General features: G+C 41.3%; 2 protein-coding genes across 2 annotated transcripts; one reads left to right on the top strand and one right to left on the bottom strand.

Moving 5' to 3' along the window:
* Positions 1-6,687: 6,687 nt before the first annotated feature.
* LOC133951413 (WD repeat-containing protein 49-like) lies at positions 6,688-9,833 on the bottom strand. Its single transcript, XM_062385337.1, has one exon. It carries the CDS (start codon positions 9,831-9,833, stop codon positions 7,239-7,241), a length of 2,595 nt encoding a protein of 864 aa, XP_062241321.1. The 3' UTR covers positions 6,688-7,238.
* Positions 9,834-12,134: 2,301 nt separating this feature from the next.
* klc3 (kinesin light chain 3) lies at positions 12,135-20,867 on the top strand. Its single transcript, XM_062386013.1, has 14 exons — positions 12,135-12,341; positions 13,674-13,919; positions 14,443-14,508; positions 14,786-14,950; positions 15,137-15,212; positions 15,949-16,094; positions 16,230-16,312; positions 16,678-16,765; positions 17,057-17,158; positions 17,397-17,570; positions 18,051-18,150; positions 18,235-18,415; positions 18,514-18,580; positions 18,846-20,867. The coding sequence occupies exons 2-14, from the start codon at positions 13,710-13,712 to the stop codon at positions 18,927-18,929; spliced, it is 1,542 nt and encodes a 513-aa protein (XP_062241997.1). The 5' UTR covers positions 12,135-12,341; positions 13,674-13,709; the 3' UTR covers positions 18,930-20,867.
* Positions 20,868-20,977: the final 110 nt, after the last annotated feature.

Consider the following 20,977-nt stretch of genomic DNA (forward strand, 5'->3'; position numbering starts at 1 on the left):
ACTTTAAGGAACAGTTGGCCTGGGGGGGTTTGGGAACTGGTTGCTCATGTGAACAATGTGTCCCTCATGTTTCACACGTGTCTCTGTTGAGTCCATGTTACCGACTGACATTTTTCACTGTCATCATATTTAGGAGTTAAAATAACCACTTTGTCACATAGTAATATTCCAGACTACAGATTGATTTTCACTGGACCGTGTTGGGCCCTCTCAGTGTGTGTGCGTGTGTGTGTGTGTGTGTGTGTGAGGTCAAGGTATGTGTCGCTGCTGCCTTATTCAAATGTCATTAAGCGACACACAGCGGCTGTTCAGACTCAAGACGTCTGGAAAAACTAAGTTTTTTTCCCGAAATACACACACTTTTCCCCGAGTGTGTGTATCTTGTGTATCTCTGACGTTCATCCTGACGCTCTTCAGGATGTTGTTGGTTTGTATCTAATATAAAAGTCTGGGCTCATGGAAAAAAAACCGCCCAGAATCAGATCTGGCTCTAATTGTAAAACTTGCACTACATGTGCCTGTGTCATTACCCCCATTGGAAATGTGAGAGACCTGGGTAATGTATCCGCAGACAGATATTAACTCACATCATGTGACAGAGTAGAGACTGTGGGATGGAGCTCAGAGACACAGTGACGCGGACACAGACTCACTTAAGATCCAGGTTTTCCCAGAACACGACAGAGAACCTGAGACGTTTGGTGTTTTACTGATTTCATGTTGAATACCAGCTATTTATTTTTTCTTTGTATGATGTTCATAACAAGAGATTAATCATTATAGAAATAAAAAACATCTTAGATTTATCTATATCCATTATTCCCTCAAACCACCAGATAAACACTATCGTAGAAAACAGGTAATGATACCAGCAAAACCAAAAGCAAAAGATAACATGGGTCCAAAAGTCTGGAACCACTTTGACTTGAGGCTGGTTTGCAACAAACAGATTTTTGTTTTATTGAATTTATTGAATGAATTTCAAGAACATCAAGTTTTGAAGGACAGAACTTAATGACAAATTATTCAAATAAACCCTGGTGTTTAAATCTTTTATAAGATTTCCTTTGACAGAACTGTTTTAAAATGTGCTTTGAACATTACTGTCTGTTCAGAGTCAAATTGTTTTTTGAACATTCAAACCTTGTTTGATGAAGAAAACAAAACCAGGCAGGTCTCGTTTCTCTAGTTGTTTGCAGGGACATTGAATGGGACACAACTTGTGACTTAAACAGGTGCAGCAAATTGTGAAGCTTCTCCAGAACTGAAGAAGGGCCTGAACATGTTGGAACATCCTCCAGTTGGTTGTTTCACTCTCAGGGCTCTGCTCTGTGGAACGAGGCCACAGGCTGATGCCCATTGACTGCACCCATAATAAAAATGTAACTGACGGACTGTTGTAAACCTGCTAAATGATGGCACCACACTGTCACATTTTACAAATAATCTATGTGCAGTAACACATGTGCTCATGCACACAGCACATGCTGCTGTAACACACCCTCCACAGCTGTGTGTGCACATTTCCAACTCTTTGAATTCTTCTTTTCTGCCTGAAGGTTGCAGGTGATTGTTGTTGTCCTCTGAGTTTGTTTGTTAATCTGCAACACGGCTCTGTTGCTTTGGCCTGATCGTCCACAGACATGCATTTATTTGAAGTGTTTTCTTGAAATGTTGAACTGTGAATAAGTATCAATGACTTGTAGCAGCGTAAAACAGGTGAAGAAACTGGTTCACATATGAAAGTACCATTTTATTTCATCCTTTACCATAAATCCCATTAATAAAACCTAAAGGTCAGGCTGACTGACGTGCAATATGTGCTGTGTGCGTCGTCTGCCCATTCAGACCAGTCAGTTCTATAGCGTGTATGCCAGCTGTGGCCCAGTGCCAGTTTCCCAGTTTAGACTGTCACAGTATCCCCCAGCACTCCCCTTCCCCCCCATGCTGCCACCTCAGAGCCAAATAACCTCAGAAACCTGCAGCTGCCCTGCAGAAACAGGCACCAAGGACAGTTATGTAACCAGGAACACTGTGAATCAGATCATTTACTGATTCTGATCTGAGTCTAATCAGCAGAATGAAAACAACTGAATCAAGACATTTGACTTCTACTACTCGACTGCTTTACTTTGGGCTGAGTGCATAATAACTGACATGACACTGAATCAGAAAGGCTTTGTTAATTGTTTGTTTTCTGCTGCCTGCGTCAGAATGTTTTGTTTTTAAAAGATGCTTCTGATCCATTCTGTGTTTGAGGAAAAGAATACATAGATATGAGAGTGTCAGATATTCCAGACGTTTGTAAAGCGTTCAAGCATTTGTCATCATTTAAAATGTTATTTTTCTATCACATCTTCCAAGTTGCTGGTTTCTTCTGTTTGTGTTTTGGTGCTGGTTCTTATCAGTGAATTCCGTCTGATTCCCAGAAAACATTCTAAGCTGTGAGGTTACTGATGTACAAACACACATATACATTATTTTGTAAAGCTTGTTGGAGCTGGCATGCAGTCTCATAACAGATATGGTATTCACAGCAAAGGCCTTCGAGACCAGTGGTGGGTAACACGTATTCACACATTCACACATGGGCGTTGCCAGGATCAACTGGCAGCCTCAGCCACTGATGCTCGTCGGCTGGTTTCTATCTGAACCTTACGGCTCGGAACCTTTCTTCTTGCTCCTGCACAGAGAGAGCGAGGGCGTTTTGCTTCCTGAAAGTCTGACCCCACCTTTGCTTCTTTGTTTCCTTGTTTCCATTGGATCTGTTTAGTTTTAGTTTCACGTTGTAAGTTAGGGAGCGCTCTAAAGAACTTTGTGTGACGTACGTCCTGTCACCATCACCCCCCCTCGTGCCTCTGACATGGGCTGTCAATTCACACCTGTTATTGGTTCGAATTGTGGTTTGTTTGAGTGGACTTGGCTCTTTGTGTTGTAGTTTATCAAGAGATGGTCTCAATATTATTGTTTCAAACTCAAGTGGATTCTTAAAAAGGTTCATAAGCACAATACGTCTTCTATTCAAAGAGGATTGGAGCAGCCAGGATCTGGGACCACTCCTCAGACTTGAGTCACTGTGGCAGGTCATGTAGATCATACAGGTCCTGAAACAAGCAGTTAGCAGTCTGAAGAACCCGCAAATAGACTCAGATATTTGTAAGAAGACTCTTTCCACATGTTCACATGTTTGAGTCCGACACCTGATGAGAGGTGCTGGAATGGAGTGAGCAGGGCTGAATGTGGAGGAGTGACTGTGCTCCGGCCAATGAGATGAGAGGTTTAATACTTGGTTGTACACAACTGTCATTTGTTATCGGAGCACTGAGTCAGTACTGGGGTCTGGAGTTAAGGTTCATTATGTTGCCTTTACATTTGAAAGGAGATGTGTCGGATTCAAACGGTGTCACATATTTCCATGCATCCCTTGCGGTGGCGTAGTTGTTAATAGTTTGTGACGACAACATGGCGCCGGTGCAGCTGGTTGGGATAACGTTCTTAATGATAACCAAAGCGTCGCTTTGTTCCTCTCACCAGGAGAAGTTACATCATATAGACGCTTGTGGTTTCTAAATACTAAAGTTTTCCATCAATAAGTTTCACCATTGTTGAAATTTCCTTTGTCTTTTGGACAAATGTGGACGAACTGACGGCAGCAGAGGAACACAAGGCTCCAGCTGTTTCCATTTATGTTTCTGATGTTGAGCGTTAATGAGTCTTTAGAAAGAAATGAGTGTTACAGACGTATGTAGATCGCAGACGTCTCTTCTTCTACATTAGCTGCTATTAAGATAACACACCCAAACTGTTGGGGGTCCAATTGCATTATGGGTAATTTATGCGCACGTTTTTAACCAACGAGAAGAATCCATGAAACAAGAAAGACAATATTTAACATGACAAGATGAATATTAGAATATCTTGCTGCAGAAATAATAATGACTAGGATTGTTAGAACCTACAAACCAATTAGAAACTAATTAGAAACGAATTGGTTTGTGTGATTAATTGAAGTAATTCTGTTTTCAGAGGAGAAGCCTGGTTGGACATGTGACCTGTAAGATGAAACCAGTAACCAACAATGGAGTCAAAGCAAAAGGGTTTTTGAAATATAAATAGGACCTGTCATGTTAGAGCGATGACAGATGATCACAAGGTTCACAACTTAAATTGTTTAAAGTGTTCTCATCATAGACCGTATGTAAAAGGTGTGTGTGTGTGTGTGTGTGTGTGTGTGTGTGTGTGTGTATATGTGTGTGTGTGTGTGTGTGAGCTCAATTCACTGCAACTTGGAAAATGAGGTAAATGCTTTTGTTAACGCTGTGATCGCATGATTGAGATGTTTAGTATGTCTTGTAATGTGAGTATTTGGTTGTTTTGAGTATCAGGTTGTGCGTTTTTTACTTGCCATGCATGTGTTGTCAAATGATGATGTTTTCTCCATTTGCAGTGTGTTCCCTCTCTGGGCCACCGTTCAAGATACCCGGCAGAACGACCCTATTGGTTATTCATCCGTCTGCACTAAGCAACATTTAATGATTTAAAATCAACATTTTGTATTATGCAACAAATTCATTTGAATTTCAGATTTCTTTTCCCTGAAGGTTACTGGTGAGCTTACAATGAAACATGAGCACCATGAGGGGGGTGTGGCCTGGGTGAGGAGCACGAGGGTGTCGGGGTTGATGGGGGGGGGTTCTATCTTTAGTGCCACCTCGACGGGTCCTCCAATCTCAAATTCCAGTTCTGCTGATTGAATTGCATGGAGTCAGCTGTCCCCCCTCTTCCATTCCTCCGTCCATTCATATTTCAATTTTATGTTTCTCCACCAAAGCAGCAGGACGGCTGAGAGGAGGACGGAAGACAGGCGGGACAAAAAAACAGTCAGGACACATTTATATGACTGTGTGTGTGTGTGTGTGTGTGTAGGTGTTGGCCATTCCTGACAACAGCTGAAAATCCTTAAATCCTGGTATCATGTGTATCTAGATGTAAATGTGTCCAAGCAGTTAGGCTGACCATGCACACCTGTCCAGATTCTCTCTTTAGTTTTTTATGTGTGCCCATACCCAGGTCTATGCACACAGACACAGACACACACACACACACACACACACACACACACACACACACACACACAGACACCTATCCGCCTGCAGCCTGTACTGTCATGCCTTCCTGCTGGCGACTGACTGTTGCCAGCAGCAGTGGTGTGTTCCCAGTGTGAAGTCCGACCGCCCCTCTCATCTCAGCACTGAACTCATTTTCTCTGCTTAGCAGCTTCTAATCTAACAGACACACACACACATACACACACACGCATGCACGCAGACACATACACATAGAATTGATGATTGATTATACTACTCTGTTTTAATTTTCTGCCAACTCACACTGCGTGTCAATGCCACATAACTGCATCATGATTGAATATCCTTAATTATTTATCAACCCCCCCCCCCCCTCCCTCCCCCTTAACATTCACACTCAGTACACTGAATATCAGATTGGTGTGAGGAGGGAGGTGCACGCAGCCCCCATATAGACACTATTTCCAATAAGAAGTGGGTGTGATGAGGCCTTGGCACAAGAGCCTGAGAAAGACAAGACACTGAGCAGAAGTGAAGAGAAGAAGAGATTGTGTGTGTGTGTGTGTGTGAGCGTGTATGTGTGTGTGTGTGTGTGTGTGTGTGTGTGTGTGTGTGTGTGAGTGTGAGTGTGTGTGTGTGTGTGTGTGTGTGTGTGTGTGTGTGTGTGTGTGTGTGTGTGTGTGAGTGTGTGTGTGTGTGTGTGTGTGTGTGTGTGTGTGTGTGTGTGTGTGTGTTTGTGTGTGTGTGTGTGTGTGTTACCTCTTTAGGGACTTGAGGCCGCACTTAATTTCTGAGCTCCTGGTTAAGGTCAGAGTTAAGATGGGAACTGGTTAGGTTAAGGTAAGTGTTAGGTTTGGATTTGTTGGATTAGGAATAAGGTTTTGGTTAGTCCTCCACAATCAATGGAAGTCAATACAAAGACCTAAGTATAGCTGCGCAAACCTGTGTGTGTGTGTTTGTATGTGTTTGTATGTGTGCGTGTGTGTATGTGTGTGACAAAGTAATGAAGTATTAACATGAGTTTATGTTACACTGAGTTAATGAGTCGATAACACTGTGATTAAGAACTAAGACCTAACTGTTATATAAAGGTCAGTGAGGTTTATGAAGAGATTTAGAAAAGATGAAGTGATTTAGAGAAGCTTAGCTTTTCATTCATGAGGTTTTATACTGAAGCAGTTCATTTCAGTCTGGACAGTTTCAGCAATTGCGCATGTGTAAAATATTCTGCAACAAGGTTAAGGGAAAAATGAACCTGCATATTTCAGTTACACTAACCGAGGAGCTGCTTGCTTTAGTATTTAGCATGTCTTGTAACTTAAAAAATAAAAATTAACCCTAAAACGTATAAGTCAAAGTCTTTGACAGTTTATTAATCTGTGTGTTTTATTTATTATGTAATAATTGTATTAATCAGCCATATTTGAATTATGAATAACATAAATAGCAGTAGTAATTCTTTGTTCAGTTTGGCAGTTTATTTTAAATTTTGTGAAAAGTTTGACAAAATTCATGGAGGAAACAGGAGCATTCGGTGTAAACACAGACAGACACAAGTACAACATGCAAACCTATAGCTGTTTCTTGATGTCTACTCTGGATCACATCCCTTATGTATTACGATTTTCACTTGCTGAGTGTTCAGACCCCTGCTCGACTGTACTAGCTGATTGTTGGAACAGCCTTTGGTGAGCGGAGTCGGAGGCGGATGTGGCATGAGATGAGTCTGGTGGTTTAGGGGCTGAACCTTTTCAGAGATGTCTCCCAAACGTGCAGGATGAGGCAGCTTTTTGTTCAGGAGGGTGTTTCGAGGACAGCTTTTCGGACATAGGCCTCTAATACGTTGTTTCCACATATCCTGAGTTTAGGTCCTTTGTTGGTCCTCTGTTCAAGAAGCACGTTGTTTAACCTGGAGGAGGATCCAAGAGTCCCTCTTCGATACTCAAGGCTTTTCCTTTTCATGTCAAACCTTGAGCTCCTTCTTATATGAGGTATAAACGTATTGGTGAGCTACGTTTGTTGGTGTGATCGCCTCATTAAGTTTGCTTAAGGTATAGATTGAGTCAGATGTTGGTGATCTGGGCTGTGTCTGTCCTGCTGTCTGTGGTCTGTCCTGCTGTCTGTGGTCAGTCCTGCTATCTGTGGTGTTCCTTACTGGTCATCCTGGTCAGCATTCCTCTTAGGGAGGGTGTTGCAGGGTTGGGAGGCATCCCATTGGTTCCTCCCAAAGAGGCCTCTGCAGCAGCCTGTATTTGTCCATAACTTAACATTGTGGTCCAAACCTGCAGTTATTACGTGTTCACCAGTTGGATCGCTCACAGCACTCACTATCCCTTTTTGATGAGACTGCCAGCACACCAGCAGTGGAGGTGCACGGAGCGACACACGCCATCCCTCTATATCCTCGAATGGCCCCTCTTCTGTCTGTTTATTAAAACCAAATTCCTGAATGTCCCACAGACAAATCCTCCCGATAGTATCAGCTGTCAAAAGTGTCCGTCCTTTGACATCAGGGGACATGATGATAATGGCAGCATCTTCACCATTTACAGCATTGAACTTTCCCAACAGACCTCCCTTGCTTTTGGCAGACCAGGCATAGATGTATCCATCTGCAGAGGTCAGCAACGTGGCTGTGGTACAAGTATTCTCTCGAGCCCTCAGACATGTAACAAGATGATTGACTTCCACTTCGGATTTTGCCCCTGTCAGACTGATCCCAGGGGCTGTGAGACCTTGTTTCTGCTTCGTGGTAATTAGTCTCCTGATCTGGCCTTGAGATTTTCTAAAAGCCACGTGGGTTTTAGGGCTTGTACTGGTATTAAGCCAGTAGAGAGTCTCGCCACTGCAGGCATCCCAGACCACAACATTTCTATTGTTAGAGGCAGTGACCAGTGTGTTTTCATGGTTATCCATGGAGGAAATGTCACTTAAACACTGATGCTCCAAAAGTTTGTTGTCATCTCCCACCAAATCCAGGTCAAAAATGATCTTGGAGTATTTTGTTGACACAAACATCCTATTTTTTGTGCAAACGATTCCTGTCACTTGGTTTGTCAGAGTCACGGAGTGCACGCTAAGCTCCGATCCACTGTTGAAGTTCCACAGTCTCACTTTCCCGTCCCATGAAATCGTGACCAGTCCCTCCTGTGTTTCGTCAAATGACATGGCAGTGATTGCCTCATGTTTGTTCGGAGTTACATCAAACTGCATCACAGCCTGTCCTGTTAGAAAGTCCCACACTGTCACCACGCCACTCTGACAAACAGAAACGACCTGCTTGTACGTGCTGTGGTAGAGAGCGCAGCACAGCGGCATGTCGTGGGATGTTAATGTGCTTTTATAAACATCTGTTCCTCGTCCAAGACATTTTCTTATGTCGGAGTTCGTCAGGATGAGCTCATTGTTGTGTGTATTGTAACACACACTGGCCATAGAGGCTTGTTCCATCCCATGAACATAGAAGCTTTGAATACACTGCCAGCTCTCTGTCCACACACAAACATTCATGTCCTTGGATAAACTTAGGACTATTCTGTCTTTAGAATTAAACCTAACGTAAATGATGGGTTTGACATGTTCCGTCAGTGAACGCACACAGGACAGTTTTCTGTGGGGTAACCACAGCCGCAGTAACCCGTCTGAACCACCGGTCACTAGATACCCACTTGAAGAGGCGTGTTCAACGCACAAGAAATACTTGTGATCTCCTCTGCTCTCAAAGAAGTTTTGTGAGACTGTGATACCATGTGAGGTGTTGAGGCAAGTGAGGACCATCGTACTGGATGAACCACTTAAGGTGACAAACGTGTCCAGCAATGGAAAGTATTGGATATGAGTGCATGCATCATTGAAGTTGTGCACTTTAACACACACGTGATTAGAGGGTTTGTCTAACAGGTCGGAAACATGAACGCTAGGATACTCGAGCATGGAGGGTATCTTGAAAAAATCTTGGCAGAAAAGGCCGTTTGTCCGGATAGCGTAGGAGATAAACATGTACAAAAAGCCGTCTCTATCACCAAAGGAAAACACTGATTTGGATTCATTGGACCAGTAACTCATGGAAGTCACTACTTTGTCCACAATTACAGAGTGACTGATATCCAAAACCTCTGTCTCGATTTCTGAGTTACAGTCACAGATGTAGAATAACACTTCCCTCTCAGAGGAGATGGCCAACTGTTTGAGTTCTTTGATGTAAACCATGTCCTGAACGTTCATCTTCCTGTGGTTCGAGAAAGGAAGTGTTGTCTTTTTAATTTTGTGTAAAGGAATGGTTTGTGTGCAGTCAAACCTGTCAGTCCACATGTTGAGGACAGCATCCGAGCTGATTGAGAGGTAGTGACCTCTCGTGAAAGCCCTGTACGGTTCTGTGGAAACTCGTTTATCAGGTTCGGGATTGTTCTGATCCTCGAAGGGATGGAATAGCAGACAAACGATTTCTCTGTAGTGATCCACTGGTACAATTTCGAAAGGTTTAGGAAAGAGCTCTCCAAAATACAGTCTTTGATTTGCTAGTTTTCTATTCACAAGAAAGTTTAGCACCTGATCACTGTCAATGGTTCCGTCAGGATTTGTGCCAATCTGTTTGTAGAGGACCTTGATCTCAGCGTCACTCAAAGAAATGTTCAGTGGCTTCAGTAGTGCAAAAAACTCCTTAAAATCCAGCTGCTGTTGAAGTCCAGAGCAGCAAACTGGTCCCATTGCCTTGGTAATCTTTGTCATATCTGAAGCAGTCAACATTTTTCTAGCTTCGTTGGGTCACAATTCTGCAGATGTATTCAGATATTTCCAGTGCTGCACTTCAGATTCGTGGGTGGCAAACCCTAACCGTCAATAGTCTGTTTTGCTTTGATCTAGAACTCCCTTTAAGGCTGTGAATATGTTTCTTTGATCCAAATGTTTTCTTTATTCAAAAACAATTGAGATCCAGTTTATGGCTGTAATTCATTGATTGCACCCGCCAATGAACCAATCAGAAGAAGATGTATTTTTCCTGTATTGCGCATCGTAATCGATAATTTTCCAGTGTTGTGGAATGTAGCACTTCAGGGATTATTCAGAAGTATTGGGAAAGAAAAGTGATTGTCTTTCCCAATACTACAAAGTAGGGAAAGAGAGGAATACAGCTCTCAGGATCTTAAGAAGAACTCATACTACGCAGAATCTAATTAGGTATAAACAAGCACAAGGGTTAAGGAAATAGTACGAAAAGCAAAAAGGCAAATTGGCAATCTTTTAGTGATGAAAAAGGGAGATAAACACCTCGTCGGACAGAGGATAAGAAAGCACCAGTGAATAAAGAGTCTGTAATGGCCGTAAAAGGTATATGAGATAGTTTGGAAAGGGGGATTAATAATTAATTTAAATATGATAGAGAAAGCAGGTCTGACATAGAGTTGGATCAGAAGGTTTTTATTTGATTGATTTGATTCGGCCCCTTTTCCACTCACAAACATAAAGTAGTTATTCTTAAGATCCTGTTTGTTTGCAGTGCTGCTTAATATTACAGCTTATATACATTCTAATCAACTGTCTTTTTTTCAGTTGATAATGTTTCTATTAATTTGTATGGTTTATCAGTATGATTCATTAATTAGTGGATTGACCCTTAATCAATTAACGTTTCACTCCTGAGTTAGTGTGGTATAGTAATTATAAGCTTTTTACAATAAAATATTGTAAGTAACTAGGTCCAGTTAAAGGATGGATCATTTCAAAATTAAAAGTAATGTAGTAAATATTAAGTTAATATCATATGTCCTATATACTTGTAGCTAATAACTACTATGAAGTGTCATCTCTAGACATTGAGCATGAACGGTGTTGACAGTCTGTCCCTCTCCCCTCCTGCAGCTGCTCATCTGTCCGGCAGGGGGCCGAGTCCCTGTCTGTGGTCCCAGGACATCACGACCAGCCCGGCTGCCGCGGTGCATGATGGGAAACAGGGGATCAGGTAAGCTCCTCAGCTTCATCAACTTGAACATACAAAACTGGACACAAACAGGAAACCACGAGACCATCCCTTCAGAATAAACTGAATAAATTTACATATTAAAAATGTCAGGTGATTCGCGTCTTTCTTGTTTAATTAGACATAATAAAGTCTGCCTATATAAGTTTGTTGATGTTATGGTATATTGATATATCACTTATTGTAAACATAATATAGAACATTTTCTTGTAAGATTAGAACTTATTATTATTTTCTTACAACGGGCAAAATCTTCACAAATGTGTAAAACAAGGGTTTCGGCAAAATGACCTGTTATAGGGAAGAAAGAATAAAAACATCCAAAACCAAGTAAAAGACAAAAAACTTACAACTTACACACAAAGCATACAAAGAAAAAAAGAAAATATATATATACATTAATATTCCAACGTTAATTAACAAAATAAATAGAGTCACATCAAAAGGTTAAAGCTAAGTCACCAGAGACCTAGTGAGGTAAAGTGACTGAGGAGCGTCTCCTTGCAACCTGACGCTTTGGATAAATCATTGTGTTTGAACATGGAGCTGAGAAAGGTTGGTACAAATATACTAGTGACAATAAAAAGGCTTTGATGGGACTCAAGGCTCCTCATCTGTAAACGGCACAAACACTACATTAAAACCGCATATCTATTTCCATAAACATTTATTAATGTTGGCATGATGTTCATTGATCCCAACAAGGAGCAACACTTTGTCGACTGTGGAGAGAAAAAACTTCTCATTAACTGGGAGAAAACTTTGGAACCAGAATCACTGTGGGAAGCAAAAGGGGGAAAGTGAATAAAAAAGTGAAGCTATTAACAAAGTAAATAATACATTATAAACACATGAGACTGTAAAATATAGAAATGTGCAGAATTTTATATAATATCATATCTATTCAGGTATTTAGTATTATATTTTAAAAAAAGGATTCCACAGAGAGGGACGTGTCAGTGTCTGATCACTGGAACATTATCTCTGTGAAGCAACATGGTCTCTGACGTGCTGTGATCAGGCCTTTATTCTGAAGGCGAGAAGCGGAAGCTGAGTGTGTGATGACGGCAGCGGCAGCAGCACTGACAGGAGTCGGCAGGTGAATGATTCTCACTTTAATTCTTCATGTTCCACTGAACTGAAGGAAATCACCCGAGAGCAGCCGCCGCCGAGCGACATGCGTGTGCGTGTGCGTGTGTGACAAGTTCAAACTGCAACCACCGCAGCTCAGAGGGGACAAAAAGACCCGGGTCAACACGCCGCTGCAGACTTAGCAGGTGAGGCTATAAATAAAGCCTGTGTGTGTTGTCTGTCTGTGTGTGTGTCTGTGTGTGTCTGTCTGTGTGTGTCTTGCACAGTAACACAACAGCATAACATTGGTCTTATTTGAGGTAAATAAACAAACGCGATGTGACGCAGTCTTCGTTTCATCAGTAGAAAGTTTTGCGTCACTTTTTATTTGTAATGTAATTTGCATATAAACTCATTATTCCCGAGCTGAGGTCAAACAGCCTCCGGAACAGCGTCTGACCAGCAGCCACTCGATTCCCCGTGCGCGTTGTCTCCTGACATTACGTTACGAACATGCTAGAGGGATTTCAGAATAAAAGGCGAAAGCAGTGAAAATATAGATATTTTCTAAGGATTTTGCTTTTTAAATTCTTGTCAGATTATCTTGATAATGTCAGATACTTTTCAATGACAGTTGCATATTTTGTTAATGTTCGACTTATTATTCACAAAGCGGTCGAGACAAATAATGTATTTGTCAAGCCTCAACTTTCTCAATTATAGTTTCATGGGCATTCGTTATGTCTTACCATTCATTGTATCTGTTATTTATCATTTCTTCATGTAGGTAATAATCAAATATGTCGATTAATCTTTACCTTATTATTTCCTTTCCAGTTCCCAGACGGTCGCCTTTTATTTTGAAATCAAAATAACATGCAAGTAACGTAATGCTTAGAACTCCCGTAAGTTAACATTAAAAGAAAATGCGCACCGCGAAATTAGTGGGGGGGTCGTTAGACGGTGTAAACGAAGGAGGCTGGTTAGACTGCCGCCTGAGACCTGTTGCGCCGCCTACAGTAAACAGAGTGCCGTATGTGTGTGTGTGTGTGTGTGTGTGTGTGTGTGTGTGTGTGTGTGTGACAATTCCCCCATAATGTTATTATAAAACATTTCAAAGTTGTTCAAGAATACATATAAAAACAATGCGAGACAAATATAAATCGTGGTTTTGGAAAGTTTTTATTAAGAGCACCTAAATGCTGGTAGATCAATTCAAATATGTGGTGAGTAAAAGGAGTAGGTTAGCTATCGCATACAGTTTGGGCATGATCTGTATTTTTGTGCTAATTTGGTTTATTTATAATATGAACTCCCACATATGCTGCCATATAAAGCCCAGAACTGACCAGGGAAACGTGCCACACAGATAAATGTTGTGTTACCACGACTGCTGCCATTACCTCTAATTCTACTACTGCAGTAAATATACTGGGTCTTCTTGTGATGTCACAAGGATTTTATAACTTCCACTTGTACCACAAGAACTGCAATGACCTATTCAGCTATTTATGTTTTCCTCTATGTGCTGTTCCCAGGTCAGTTGTGAGAGGAGGATCCTCAGTGGTGTAGCCATGTTGCCGGCGGAGGAGATTCTGTGTAACACGCAGCAGGTGATCGCAGGGCTGGAGGCTCTCAGAGGAGAGAACCGCAGTCTGCTGGGGAGCTTGCAGGAGGCGATGGAGAGCCGCTCTGCTTCAGAGAGCGGCAGCGTGGAGCAGGAGAAGAGCGGCATCATCCGTCAGTCACTGGAGAGGATAGAGCTGGGGCTGAGCGAGGCACAGGTACAGACAGAAGAAGAGAACTAGTGACAGTGATGTGTTGTTTCTCTTAAATTGTGGCTTTATTGTTTTGTGAAAATCTCAAAATCCAGAACAGGAAAAAGGCAATTTATGCAAATTAATTAGGGTTAAAAATGTATTATCTGATTACTTTATAAATAACTCCAGGATAAAAAGCATAAATAAAGGCAACTGATCAAACATCAGAGAACTGATTCATTAACTCAAAGTCGAAAAAAGGGCTTTAAAAGGACAAGTGTATCTGGTGAAAGTAAAAATCCTTCCTAGAGCAAATGGTTCAGAGATGACAAGATGTTTTTAGATGAGCATTAGAATAACAATCATCATTTTAAAGTTTTTTAAAGAGCTTTTCATAATGTTCATATAGAAGGGAAAGTTCCATATATGATAATTTAAGTTTACCCATCTTAATTCATTAACATGAGTCACAGTTTGAGTTTTCATGAGAGGTGTCTGTTTACTTTTCCTCCGTACTTCATGTTTCCCTTGTTTCTCGTCCCTTCAGGTGATGATGGCGTTGTCGGCTCACCTGGGATCCCTGGAGGCCGAGAAACAGAAGCTGCGAGCTCAGGTGACTTTTTCCAGGAAATGTAAACAATTAGTAGAGAGAAGCTTCTATTCCTGTTTTTCCTGGTTTCCTGAGTTTTCTGAATGTGTTTTGGTTTGGATTTTATTTATCGCACAGAATGACTCGTCTCGTCCAATCACTAAATCTTTGATTAATTTCTTCCAACTCCAACCATTTCTCCCTCTTTCCTTTCTTTCTACTCCCTCTTCCTCCATTCCTTTCTTTCTACCGTAATTCATATTCTTCTCCTCGCCCTTCATCATCTCCTCCTCCTCCTCAGGTGCGTCGTCTCTGTCAGGAGAACCAGTGGCTGAGGGATGAGCTGGCCGGTGCTCAGCAGCGGCTGCAGGACAGAGAGCAGGAGGTCGTGACCCTGGAGGAGCAGAACAGACATCTGCAGTTCATGTCGTCCATACGCAAGTACGACCTGGAGGAGCCTCACCTGGTGAGACCAACACCATGAAGACACAAATACATGTTTGTCTTTGTGTTGCTCAGAGATAACTAAGTGTTGAAATAACAACATGCTCCACATTCACATAATTCATGTATGTATATAATGCTCATGGGGAAATATTTCCTACTGAGAATTTGTATGTGGAGTTTCGAGAGTGTTTGTTTCTTCCTCCAGGATGACAAAGACACATCCTCCAACAAAGAGTCTCTGGATGATCTATTTCCCACTGATGATGAGGAACCGTCCCAGAGTAAGTCCCTGCTGGGAATGTGTGTTTATTAGCCTCCATAACAGTAACATGGGTGATTGTCTAATAAAACGTCACAAAACAGAAAAAAACAACCTTTATTTACTGATGCAACTCAGTGGAGGAGTTGTGTGAATGTTGGTGTTTGTGTCACTGAATGATGTGAGCAACACAACAGAAATGCCGGCCACCTGGATTTTGTCAGGATGCTGTTTAGAAGTTTTATTAGAAAATAGAAACCAAACAAGGACAACACTGCTGGTGTGACACTGTTGTTGTAATGTGGGAGAACAGTGTCTCTGTGGTTTCTCCTGCTACTAACCATACTTATTAAACAGAGCGTTGCAGCAGATAAACAGTGTGGCTCTGTGTGTCTTCACTGTTTGTCCTGACTCAGCTGCTTATGGTAATTTCAGTAACAACCTGTCACACTCAGTGAAGACGAGTGGAGTCACATGACGGCAGCTACATAACAAGATCATTTAAAGCTGTTGAAATAAATCAAAGGCAAGAATACTCATAAAAGAGATGAATGTTGATTGTACAAATATATAGATTCAATAATAATAATAATCCTTACAATTTCAATAGGGCCTCCCACTGTCAGTGCTCGGGCCCTAACAATAGTTATGATGGTAATTGTTTGCTCACATCTCATTTCTGCCCCAATTGTTCACTGAAGAAAACATTTGAGCCTTTCTACATGTTGTTTGTTTGTTATTTGTTTGTTCCTCTTCAGTGTCCCAGCCTCACCACAGCAGTGCAGCCGCTGCAGCCCAGCAGGGCGGCTACGAGATCCCCGCCCGCCTCCGAACGCTCCACAACCTGGTCATCCAGTACGCCTCCCAGGGCCGGTACGAGGTCGCCGTGCCGCTCTGCAAACAGGTGAGAGGGACTTTCTCCTACGTGACAATCTGAAATCTGCACCACAGCTTCTCAGCTGGCCTCTCACTGGAGCCTTGTGTCTGCTTGCAGCTGAACTGACTTGATTCACTGTATCTGTTGATTACGTCTCTACAGGCTTTGGAAGACCTGGAGAAGTCGTCAGGCCACACGCACCCAGATGTCGCCACCATGCTGAATATACTGGCGCTGGTTTATAGGTGCGATACCACAGCCACAGATGCAAAACGTATCAATCCCTCTACAAAAGATAATATCTTAGATTTAGATCTCTGAGACAGACGTCTTTCTTATTGTTGTAATTTCCCCAAAATGTTCTAACTTAGGTTCGGAACACGTTGTCCATCTTTTTATACATTTTATGAATAATATCATAACAATACACTTTAGTTGTTTACCAAACTCTTTTCAGATTGAAAACAATAAAATCAAGGTCACTTCTGAAAACAATGAGCCAAGCTGCCATTCGGCCCGTTCTTGGAACGAGGAACTTCTTACTTCTATTAAAAGCAGGTGATTTTAATAAGAGTGATCTGAGTGATCTGCATGATGTCTTTCTGTTCAGAGACCAGAACAAATACAAAGAAGCAGCCAGTCTGTTGAACGATGCGCTGGCGATCAGGGAGAAAACTCTGGGGATGGACCATCCAGCTGTAGGTGACCTTCACTTTATCAAGCAGCTGCAGCCACACACACATATTACCTCTCAAACTGGATTTGTTCTATTTGTTTTAATGTATTTTCTATTCAGATTTCTGTTTTCTCACAAGTACACTTAAAATAGATATTTGATCTTCAGTCTCAGTCCTTTTTCTCTACTTCACCCAAAATAATTGCATTGTTCCCTTCCTGGCTATGTATTGTATTTCATATCAGATTTACTGTTTCTGTTTTGTTATATAATGTGTGTGTGTGTGTGTGTGTGTGTGTGTGTGTACATGCAGGTGGCTGCAACACTCAACAACCTGGCAGTGCTCTATGGGAAAAGAGGGAAATACAAGGAAGCAGAGCCGCTTTGTAAACGAGCTCTGGAGATCCGGGAGAAGGTGAGAAAACACATTTATTTTACTGCACATCAATTCTGTTGTTTTAGTTTTAAACTGTTAATGATATGTAATGTGATGTTAATGTGGTTCTGCCTGCCTTCCACAACCACTCCAGAGTTTCTGTCAGCTAAAAGATGTTTGGAAACTATGACTCATTCAACCGCTTTTTCTTCAGTCAACACGTGCCATGCATCAGATACTGTTGATGTAGTGAGTTGTGTGTACTTGTCATCCTCAGGTTCTAGGTGTAGACCACCCAGATGTGGCCAAGCAGCTGAACAACCTGGCGCTGCTGTGTCAGAACCAGGGGAAGTACCAGGAGGTGGAGCTGTACTACGAACGAGCTCTGCACATTTACCAAAGCAAACTGGGACCAGACGACGCCAACGTGGCAAAGACCAAGAACAACCTGGTGAGACCAGAGAACACGTTGGTGTCTACAGGAGTTTTCTTTTTATTTCTCCACGACTTCTTTATTTGCAAGTTTGTTGTTTCTGATTTAGAGAGATATAGGATCACACTTTATTTTGTCACTATATAACAACCGTAAAACAATAACTGTATAATAAAACTTATATAATGTGAAGTCAGTATTTCATTCTTATCTCCCATGTAACAATATTTGTTAACATCAAATTTACATCATTTTCATAGACTGTAAATCAAGATGGACAATGCGTCTCTACTTCCTCAAGGTCCGGCCGATACTCACTTTCATCAACTAGCTAATTAAAACCATATTTATCCGAAACACTTGAACACCTGAAATGTGGAATGGTTTGGCCGGCCACCAGGGGGCGATCAAGATAGCTTGTGTTTATTTTTGGGGAGCTGTCATGTTGTCCATTATCATTTATCCCTTCACTCATTGTCGTCTCACTTTCCTTGTCAGGCCTCCTGTTATCTCAAACAGGGGAAATACAGACAAGCTGAGGCTCTTTACAAAGAGATCCTGACCCGGGCACATGAAAAGGAGTTTGGATCAGTAGAAGGTAAACAACATGTCAGCCAGCAGACACACTGAATGAGGGCTTTGAACATCTGTCTGTTGACACGCCGGTCTGTCTGTCCTCCAGGGGAAGGTCGTCCCAGCTGGTCCGGAGCAGAGGACACTGGACCCAGACCGGACGGACTCAGTAACCTGAAGCGCAGCGGCTCCTTCACCAAGCTCCGAGAGTCGATACGCAGAAGCAGTGAGAAACTGGTCCGCAAGCTAAGAGGAGTGGAGCTGGAGGAAACCACCCCGAGGAATGCTGGGTAATCTTCTGTTAAACTGATGTTAAAGACCAGCGGCTGTAACCAGACTCTCCCCCTTTGTAAAGATCCCAGTTCATGACATTCTGTCCTGTTTTCAGGATGAAGAGAGCCAACTCTCTGAATGTGCTGAACGTTGGAGCCAGAGAGAGTCAGGATTGTGCAGAGGTGAGAGAGATTCTTATTAAACATACTTTCTGTAAATACTACAAAGAGTGTGTGTAAAACTTAATTTCCCCACCGATAGGAAACACAAATGTAAATGTTATGTGCTTTGTACCAAATTTGTCTTTTTCTTTGTTCTACATTAACAGAAGTTCCAGTTGAATTAGTTCAGCTCTTACATTGTTCCTCATTCAGCGAAAAAAACATCTGACCCAGCTGTAAAGTGTGTAGCATGTTAACACGTGTGTGTTTTTGTGTTGTTCCTCAGTCGAGCCGTTTGACAGATAACCGAGGCCTGAGCTCCAGCACGCTGAGTCTGACGAGACGAGGCTCACTCGGGGGGACCAGCTAACACACACACACACACACACACACACACACACACACACACACACACACACACACACACACACACACACACACACACACACACACACACAATTCCCCTTTTTTACCTGAGGGGAACAGAGAGAAACTTAACGACCACACCTTCACAGATTTACATTACATATTTCCTTCCTGTTATCTTGACATTGACGTATTCCTTCACGTAATGTAGATTTAAAATCAACGCAGTTTCTTTCTTTCTTTCTACTCAGAAATTTAAAAGTTCAGAAACTCGTTTGTTAAAAAAATAAAGACTTTTTTAACATATTGACTTTAACAATGTAAACACTTTAACACTTTAAAGTTCCAGTAATCTGTTGTTAAGAAGTCGAGGTTGTGTCCTTCCTGCTGGTTTCGCCTTTTCAGGAACATTTTACTCTGATGAAACGGAGAAAGGGTATTTTACGTTTACATTTTTTTTTTTTTTAAGCTTAAGAGGTTTATTGAAATGAGGCTTATCATTTTTAAAAACTTTGTTTTTGAGGATCACAGGGACGTAAACATATTTTTGCACAATGATCAAATTGTGTTTGTGGAAATTTTAATGTGACATTTGGTTTACGAGGGCAAAGTTTATACCGTTAAAGAAATGTTTAAATAAGAGAAATGCTTTTGCCTTTTAAATGTGCAGGTCATTGAATTAATATTTAATACTTCCAGATGATAATTATAAAAACAGAAATGAGGTATTTTAGCTGCTTTGCACCACATTCCACTTCTGTCATTCCATTTTATGAAACTTAAGAAACCCTACACCAGCTCTTGCACATATCTGACTTGAATCGAATCCATGGGGAAGTGGCGTCGGACTTTTGGACACTAACCGTAGAATATCAGTCAATAAGTCTTTTTTGTTCACACGCCTCAATATTCAGAAAATTATGAATTTTACCATTTTATACATGTGAATTTTTAAAATCATTTCAATTTCTATAATGTTCAGAACATAGTTTCATGCTACATGAATTCCCAAAGTAATTGTGTGCCTGAGTCACTGTGTCTACCTGCTGCACCCACTGATTTCTTGGGGGCAGTGAAAAGTTGTGAACAAAGTTTCCATATCATCAATGTTTAAGTTGATATTGTGAACTTGTTAAAAAAAACAGTTGCTTAATCTGACGTGAAACAGTAACAGACCAACTTAAACATTTGTTCAGAGTCATGTTTGTGGCCGTCATGTGACAGATAAAAGAAGCTGAGGTGCGAGAGAACTGGAAACACGAGCTGGAACAAGAGAAAGCTCAACGTCCGCAGGGCTGCAGGTTTACCTGAGAATTCTCAGTAGCTTTGAATTAAGCCACTTTAACTCTTTCATCTTGTAATTTTACATTTATGCTCATTCACTGAAATGCCTGAAATCCACGATGCATGAAGTCACTAATATTAACCGGAAATAGCTTTTAATATGATTTATTTGTGCTATTTAATTTGTTGTAGAGAGAATTACTTGAACTAATAACATTCGACTCAGTCTTGATTCAATTCTTACATCAACACTGCTTCTTCCATTTTATGTTAATGCAGGTAGAACAATAACTAATTCCACACATTAACTCTCAGGAATGTTGAAGTTTGAAACAGATGCAACAAAATGCTAACCCTAACCCTAACCCTCAATCACTTTCCATGGTTGAGAACGACTGATTGTACATTTGCTGTGGTAGAAGAGAAGACTGCTGATTGTTGCAAGGGCTAAAACCTGCACTATGTAGTTACTGTGGTAATTACTGTCTGTTACAATCTATATGAAGCACTTATGTTTGATACAAATTTAATTGGAAAAACTATGTAGAAGATTGAAACATCTCTTCTGATGCTGTGTTTATTCTGGTGAATATGAATGTTTGTATTTTATATTTGCAAACTTGAGCTGAAATAAATGACAAGATGTTAAACCTTCGTATTTTAGTTTGTGTTATTTACATGATTTCATGATCTATTAAGGTCACACATTTGCACTAAGCTTGTTTGTGTCAGGATGGAAAAACAGTCTCTTTGACCAGTAAAATGCAT

Source organism: Platichthys flesus, chromosome 4 (genome assembly GCF_949316205.1).
Source record: "Platichthys flesus chromosome 4, fPlaFle2.1, whole genome shotgun sequence".
Taxonomy (NCBI): domain Eukaryota; kingdom Metazoa; phylum Chordata; class Actinopteri; order Pleuronectiformes; family Pleuronectidae; genus Platichthys; species Platichthys flesus.

Excerpts from the sequence above, each read along its gene's own strand:
- LOC133951413 (XM_062385337.1), bottom strand. The coding sequence starts at position 9,833 with ATGTTGACTGCTTCAGATATGACAAAGATTACCAAGGCAATGGGACCA.
- klc3 (XM_062386013.1), top strand. The coding sequence starts at position 13,710 with ATGTTGCCGGCGGAGGAGATTCTGTGTAACACGCAGCAGGTGATCGCA. Across the intron at positions 16,313-16,677 it reads ATACTGGCGCTGGTTTATAG|AGACCAGAACAAATACAAAG; the intron begins GTGCGATACCAC and ends CTTTCTGTTCAG. Across the intron at positions 18,416-18,513 it reads ACCACCCCGAGGAATGCTGG|GATGAAGAGAGCCAACTCTC; the intron begins GTAATCTTCTGT and ends TCCTGTTTTCAG.